Below are 7,953 nucleotides of genomic sequence, written 5' to 3' on the forward strand. Positions count from 1 at the left end.
GCTGTTCTGATGGAATTTATTTGACTTTATATTCAGTCTGCAGTGTGGACCTGCTACTCACTGAAATATTGTAATCTAATGATGGTGACACGTAAACTATATGTCTTTTTTACCATATTTACCCTGGATTTAACATATACATTATCAAGAACAATGAGTTAAATATGTTTACTATATACAAGTGTTTATCATGGCCAAAGAAAGCTGCACATAACGTCTGCTAGTTAGATACAATTAGATGGTTCTGTAACCTCTACATGTGATACTGCATTAAACCACAAAGGTGGTTTAGGTGTTTCAACCTTTAAGGGGCGCACATAAGCATGTGAACAGAGCATGTCAACATACTCACACATGAAAACAAAGAGGCTGTAAGTATGAGGAAGTGAGGAGTGGTCTGGTGGTTTTGTGTGCGTTCAGCTGAAAACACAGCTGTCACTTTGCTCCCTAAATAATAAACAGGCCTAAATGTCAACAGGTACCTGAATGCTTTTTATTAAATAATTAATATGTGAGAAAATAACAAATACAATACTTACAGTTTACACATGGTAATTAAATCAAAGCGGACAGAATGCATATTGCACTTAATGTACTATGCTAATAAAGGTAGGTGAAGCATAAACAAATGCAGGCTTTGTCTGATTAGACAAAGTGTTCTATGTCACTGTATAAAGTACTTTAAAAAAAATGCTTGAAAATAGATCTATATTTACAAAATGAAGCACAATCATCGTCTTCAGATGTATAAGTAGCGTATTTACAGATTGACGCATAAGCAGTAATCTTCAAATGACACAACTGTAGCAGTGGCATACAGTTTAGCGCTCTCGTGCAGGACTAAAGCAGTTTACTGTTACTTTACTAGTTTTTTTAACCTTATCAGAACTTTTAAGAAGCTGAGAAATGTCTTTTTTATAGCATACGTAGAACTGCTGAGACATTAAATGGTTAATTTGTCTTTCTAATCCTACAAACTAAGTCATGTGGAGCAGACATCAACTTATCGAAAAATGCATATAGAAAATGCAATAAATACACTGCCACTTTTTTTGTAAATTCTGTAAACAGAAGTTAAAATACCTACACAAAGCTCGGTCCACAACATGTAATGACAAAACACCTTATTGTCGATAAATTCTTCGTTACTTGTCAGACTGACAACGAGAGCAGGAAAAATTAGTCAACGTTTTCACCTTTGACTTAGTTTAGTCCAGTCTGGAAAAAGAGAAGTGGAAAGAGAAGTCCCTCTTTTAGCCTGAATGACCACCGCCGGTGTCTCGTCTTCAGCGTCCTCGCTCAGTTGTGTTGTAGCGTGTTTTTTACAACTTAAAGGGGGACTTAATCCCGCTGTGGCACAGTGCCATAAATGTCCATGGGGGGCGCTGGACAGCTCAGTCCTGAGGGGCTTGGTTTATGACCTTCTTCTTACGGACGGAGACCAAGTCGTAGAAAGGATCCTTGGTGATACTTGCTCTGTTTGAAGTAAAGAAGAAGGTTTGAAGGTTAAGACTTGGTTTTAAGGTTATGGAGGATTAGGTCTAGATTAGGTTTGGTTCGGTTTAAGGAGAAATTCAATATAAAACTCATCTAATGATGAAAAATCCAATAGTAAAAATAGGATAAGGGTTGGAGCGAGGCATTCAGTTGTGATAATTAAGGTTAGGGAAACTGAAATTTGACTGTGTTGGTGACTCACAACTATCACTATCATTCTGAGACAGAACAGGCAGCTATTTTCATAGAAGCGCTCTGTCAAACCCACTGTATGTCACCTGTCTACCACAGCCCACAGATGAAGTTAGGGACTAGCTTGTGAACACCATGGGACTGTAGTCCATGCACAGTAGTTGCTTTCAGAGATCAGCCACTGAGTTAATGAGTAAAATGTAATAATCAAAACATAAAGAAGTACTGGCTATAATTACAGAAACAATAAGTTGGTTGTAGGTCATCTTTTAAAAAGTAACTCCATCCAGCAAGCACCAATAATGCTGCATGTGCTGCCAGGTATGGCTGACAACGTGCCACATCCTGTGTAGCACAGCACTCCATAGTACACTAAAATACAACATCTGATCACAACTGGATGTGGTCTCAAGCAAAACAGGCCACACCTGACTTCACCCAGCTGTGGTGTTGGGTGTGGAGTGATGTTTAACAGACTTAAATCTTTCACCCGCAGAGGAAGGAGAAGTGGTGTTTTTCCTCGATACAAGATCTAGTGGAGAGTAACTCTTTTAACGGTGGATGTAAAAATGTTTAGAGGGCTTGTGTGTTACAGTTGCCATCCTGTGGTGTATGAGTATGAGCTACTGAAGGACTACACTCAGTGTTGTGATATATGTATGAGATATTTAGTTAGAGTTTTTGTTTATTTCCTTTCTTGTTCAAGGTGTGTGTGTCTCTGACCTGATGGCCTCGATCCAGGAGTCTCTCTCCTCAGCGCTGGCAGCACAGATGGTGTAAGACTGGTGCTTCCCCTCCACCACTCTACCATCCGTCTCCGTTTTACACGCTTTGATCTTCTGCCCTCGACTGTTGGGGTTGTACAGCTCCAGACAGTACTAGACGACATCAGAACCATGTGATAATCAATTTATCTATCCCCAGATCTATATTGAGTGCCACATCCACAGACCAGTCCCTAGTCAACTAAATACAATTTGCTTTCAAACATGTTGTGCTGCAAGGAAACGCAGCTGACAGTATCGTACCGGTTTGCGAGGATATGGAACTTCTCTCACACAAAGGTTCTCTAAGGGGATGATGCCTCTGGGCTCCTTATCCTGCAGGCAGATTAAAAAGAGATGGAGTGAGTCAGGTGGTGTATTAGGAGGGCATTGGTGTCATAAAAAAGAAGAGAAGCGCACACACAGAATGATTTGTCAATCACAAGGTAGCCACGCCTTAAAGCATATTCTGCTTTATTGTCTATTTTACTCTAAATGGGTTCATACTTTACAAAATAAACACCATGGTGTATGGAAGAAAGCTTGAAACTAGTGATAAAAAAACCATAAACTCAATATGAAACTGAGCTTTAAAACTGAGAAGTAGGGTCATTTCTTAAGGCTCAATACAATTGGACTTATTTTTTTCAGCCAGTGGAGCTACCCCCTGCTGGCCATTAGCAAGAATGCAGGTTTAAGACACTTCCAAGTTAGCTTCATTTCACAGGCCAGGAAGCTCTGTTCACTAATTGTATACTGTGAATGGGATTGGAGGAAAGAAACAGTGTTACAGCCTTACAGTGGTGAACTCAAAGTAGTAGAGGCAGTTGTCAGTCAGGATGAACCATCTCCTCTTCCACGTCTTAACCCGACCTCCTGAGATACAGAGAAAGCGCTGTGAGTTGTCAGTGGGAACAAGATTTCAAAAGTTGTATAACTTCACAAAAAGATGACCCAAATTCGCAGTTAAACTTCTGGTAACACTGACGTCATGTGGTTTTCATGCTGACAAAGAAGTGTAGACTCCACTGTTGGGTCATTTTCTGACTGCTTCCTTTGTACTTCCCTGTTTTTAACCTGATGTAGGTGCGGTGAGATATAATATAGTGCTGCAGCCCAGAGCACAGTTAAACCTCTTCTCATTTTGGCTCATTTTGGTATTTATATTTGTTAAACATCCCAAAATATTCAGAATTATTCATTAAAACAGACTATTTTGTAGAGGTGTGTTACCAAGCTTGAGCAGCCAGCCTTCTCTGTCAGGGTTGAAGAAGGTGTGTGTGAGATCATTGCCATCATCTTCTGGGATTTTGAAAGGCTCGTTGCGAATACTCTCGTACAGTTTCTGAGTAGAAAGGAGTTGAAAATGTCAAGAAATACAAAAAGAAAGACAACGCCAGCTAAAATACTGCTGTCATCATTTACATATAATTCCATTCACTTAAACTAAGACACCAAAGCACAAACACGCCTGTGTGTGATTTCTGTAAAAAGTGACACTGAAGCTGTTGTTTTCAGTTAGAGTGGGACTTTGGTGTGTTCACACATCTTTAATCTAACACCAGCCCACAGTCTGGGCCATTACCAATTTATCCAGACTACTGTTAGTCGTGACTGACCTGCAGGTGGAAACTGGGCCTGAGAACAACGTGGATGTGGTTACATATGTGTGTTTCGGTTCCTGGTGATTGTGAGATAGTGCTGCATCATTTCTTCCAAGCAAAGGAAAAACTGCATGGTTTCACAAAATATAGCTAATTTTTACTTTCATTTTTAAAAATTTGTTTACTATTTTTTACTTAGTGATTTTCATACCCATAACTCACTAATACCCTCTGTCAGAGTAATATATATGGTATGTATAATGTCTTCTTGTGGTTCCTTCTACTCTATAAATATAAACTTGCATGCTTGGGAAATGAAAACTATTCATTCAGAAGTGAAAGTGTCACTTTCTGTTTTGCTATATCAAGCAGAGGGATTCACTTGAATACCCTAAATAATTCTATTCTCCATATCTAAATAGACACACCTTACGCTGCGTACTGGTATGTGGTGAGAAGCACAAAAAGTCTGCATCCCAGTAAGTACCCACAAATAGAAAAGCTACTTTTTGGGGGGTGCAAAGCGCTTTGAGTCATAAAAAACTTTGAAACTTTAAAATATAAACCTATTTCACAACATACAGTACAATATATTGATCCTACTTAATGAAAAAGTAAAAAAAAAAGTAATTAGTTCCATTAACACCTCAAATTCTGTATTCTGTATAACACATTTTCTAAAAACAAGATATTGTGATTTAACAAGCAGCAACCTTAAAGTTAGGAGGCGTTTACTGACCATCAGCAGCAGCTTAACTTTAGCCACAGAGTGTAATGTGTTATGTGTTACTGTCAACTTGTATTGTTTGTGAATCCAACGTTTTTTACTCTGTGCAATACAGCTCCATTGATTTCCAAAACTATTAAAAACGTATAAACGAGCCACAGGGTTGCCCTGGGTGATATATTCCTTCATTATGATGAGCATGGTAGTTTATTTAGAGCCAATTCCACACACAGCATCCTGCTCCTATAAATACTGACTAGCACAGTTTATTCATCTGCAGGTGAAAATTGTCCCCAACAAATGCACTCCATCTACTCCTGTTACAGTAATGGGGTTGTTACTTCCTGGTATCTAGTTTGGACATTGTGATTGGCCAGTGGTGCTCACCGAGAGCAGGTCATCAGGTAGATTCCCGCCGTTGTTGATGCCTCTGTTCATGGAGATGAAACGCTCCAGAGTCGTCTTGTCCTTCACATTGGGGTTGTGGAGGCTGGTGTTGAGCATGATGATGGCGAATGACAGGATGTAGCAAGTGTCTGACAGAGGAAGACGCACACACACAAGAAGAAGCAACATGATGTTCATTAAGGGTCACGTAATGCAGTTAACATAAATATAGAGTCAGTGAAGAAGAGAAAGATTTGGAAAGAAGAAATGAAAGTATGAATGAGGTAGTGTGGTCAAAACACCCCCTGTTATGCACACACGTTTTGACACACATAAATGCAGTCCAGAAAGGAAGTGGACAGAGGTATATTTAGTAAACGCACCAGTTGACTGGAAGACCTGAGTGTTGCAGTCACAGTAGCGTGTGGCGAAAGCCTCCATCATACGGTCGATCTTCTGGGCTTCACCAGGCAGACGGAAACTCCACAGGAACTGTCTGTCACACGCACACACCACAATAACGTAAAGCTCTATATGCAAGGTATACATGTTTATTCAGGTTTGTAACCTGTGTGTCAACTTCACATGCACCCACATCTGGAAAGTGAGTGTGTCTTGGCAGCAGGTGGACGGCTTCCAAGTTCCAAGCAATGACCGATTATCTGTGGTGTGACTTTATGCAATAACATTTTCTCACAAATGTACAAACACACATCACTGGAAGTCTGGTCATTAATTTCTATATTAGATAATAGCAGTGGTTAGTGATTTACTTTCCAGTTAGTTAATGTAATTAGTACTAATGTACTACTTTTTACGTACTACGATTTTGACATACACGTACTTTACTTGAACACATATTTAATTTAATTTAATTTACTTCATTACATTTGGAGAAAATGATTGTACTTTTTATTTCACTGTGTTGATTTGACAGCTATAGTTATTAGTCTCTCTGCAAAATATGAATTTACATACAGCTAATTAAGATTAGATTACAAGCCCACAGCCACGCTACTGCATGGTAGTTGGTGCTAAATGCTAATATCAGTATGCTAATGCTGATGTTACCATGGTCACCATCTTAGCTTAGCATGCTATCATTGGTCGCAGCACAGGCAGAGATATTTCAACTTTTAGTCACAGGTCAAGCTTGACACATTTTCCGTGATGGAAAGTGGTGGTATCTTTTCACTGTAGTCTTCCTGTCTGGTAATTGCTCAGATGTTCCAAACCCGACACCCCCTGTTTGTGATGCAGGCGTTCTGTTTAACCCTTGTATGGTATTCGGGTCAAATTGAAATGTTATTTTCTGTGATAAACATGTACAAACAAAAAAAAAACCAGTTGAGCACACATTGATTTTAACGTGTGAAATTGATGAACTGCCCCTCTTTTTTTGTTCTGTATTTAGGTCTGCCAGTCTCTCACACAGGTAGCACAATGTTCCACTGATGATGTGACATGTCTGTGCTAACAGCAGCCTCGCTCATAGTCTACCTCATGTGTGAAAACTAACTGAAGTTTGTAGCTACTGTTGTGGCCGATGACAGGTAGACTATGACCAGTGTTGGGTGGTAAAGGACTGTCATGTTATTTGAGGAGGCCCCGCAAACATACAAGAATGAGTAGACAGTCTCTATGTACAGGGTCCAGAATTTTGTGCTACGCCCCTGATTGGTAGGCAATTTCCAGTCCAAAGTTAATCAAACCAATCACAAATTTTTCTGACTCTGTAAAAAATAAAGTAGTAATTGCATATTGCCATCTATTTGTCATTGATTAATTCCCTTCTTCAAAGCAGTCTTTTTCCATTATTGTCCAGTTATTCACACACATTAACCTTTTAAGTTGGTAAACTTATTGTACTGATGCTCTTATTGTAAGTGAATGCTGACAAGAACTACACATGCAGGTTTTTTCTGTAGAGGAGACAGGAGTGAAGATGAAGGGAGCTGACCTGAGGGCTTGGACCAGGTTGAGGTCGGAAAATTCATGCAGCTCCACAAAGGCCTTCAGGGTCTGGAGGTGGAGCTCCTCTCTGTGGGACAGATGGGAGGAGGAAGATACATGAAACTAGAGGAAGGTATTCACTTTCCCTGTTGGAACCTGCCCTCAAACCTCCACCTGCCTTCTTTCTTCACCCATTCAGATTCCCCTCTTTCCATATAACTCTCATCTCATGGCTGCGTTTCCTTCCTCCACCTTTCTTCTGTCCTATCTTTCTCATGAATTTTAGTTTTGTTTTTCATTCTTTCCATTATTAATCTATTCATCATCCTTCTCTCGTATCTACCTGATATGTATTTTCTCCTTTCGTGTACCTTTTCTGTCTTAAATCCTCAATGTCCTCCTCATCTCTTCTCCTTTCTCTCCATACTCGCTACTCTCTGCCATTGTCCTTATCACCACATCTATACCTCTTTACCTCCTTGTCTTTCAGCCTCCTCCTCTTTTTCCTACTGTCTATCCACTCCTTCTCCTCCTCCTCCTCACCTTTCTCCAAGAAATTCTCCAATGGCTGTCTTGTTAAGCCCCTCCTCCTTGTAGAGGAACTCAGCGATGGATTGAGCGCTTCCAGCCAGCAAATTATTCTCTACCAGGTAATTCATGCCCTGCACACACACACACGAACAAACACAAAGCAGATGGTTTACTAGACATGTACATTTTTTGTATGTCCACATTGTTTTCTGTTTGGGATTTGTTTTACTTCTCCTGCAGCAAAACTTGCATAGGTATTTTATTTTTAGTTTATGACCTAAAACATGCACACACACAC

The 7,953-nt window shown here is 39.9% G+C and overlaps 1 protein-coding gene across 1 annotated transcript in view; it reads right to left on the reverse strand.

The window, feature by feature from the left end:
- Window positions 1-485: 485 nt before the first annotated feature.
- Window positions 486-7,953, reverse strand: part of cyth4b (cytohesin 4b) — a 12,558-nt gene continuing 5,090 nt past the window's right edge. Inside the window, exons 5-13 of the mRNA XM_035660976.1 lie at window positions 7,668-7,790; window positions 7,132-7,212; window positions 5,555-5,667; window positions 5,172-5,320; window positions 3,687-3,798; window positions 3,253-3,329; window positions 2,718-2,789; window positions 2,413-2,567; window positions 486-1,476 (exon numbers count right to left, since the gene is read on the reverse strand). Coding sequence (XP_035516869.1) covers window positions 1,395-1,476; window positions 2,413-2,567; window positions 2,718-2,789; window positions 3,253-3,329; window positions 3,687-3,798; window positions 5,172-5,320; window positions 5,555-5,667; window positions 7,132-7,212; window positions 7,668-7,790 — 964 coding nt within the window. The 3' untranslated portion in view covers window positions 486-1,394. The remainder of the gene's footprint in view (window positions 1,477-2,412; window positions 2,568-2,717; window positions 2,790-3,252; window positions 3,330-3,686; window positions 3,799-5,171; window positions 5,321-5,554; window positions 5,668-7,131; window positions 7,213-7,667; window positions 7,791-7,953) is intronic.

The sequence above is a fragment of the Morone saxatilis genome, unplaced genomic scaffold (assembly GCF_004916995.1).
Source record: "Morone saxatilis isolate NCDOM2014 unplaced genomic scaffold, NCSU_SB_2.0 Contig17, whole genome shotgun sequence".
Taxonomy (NCBI): domain Eukaryota; kingdom Metazoa; phylum Chordata; class Actinopteri; family Moronidae; genus Morone; species Morone saxatilis.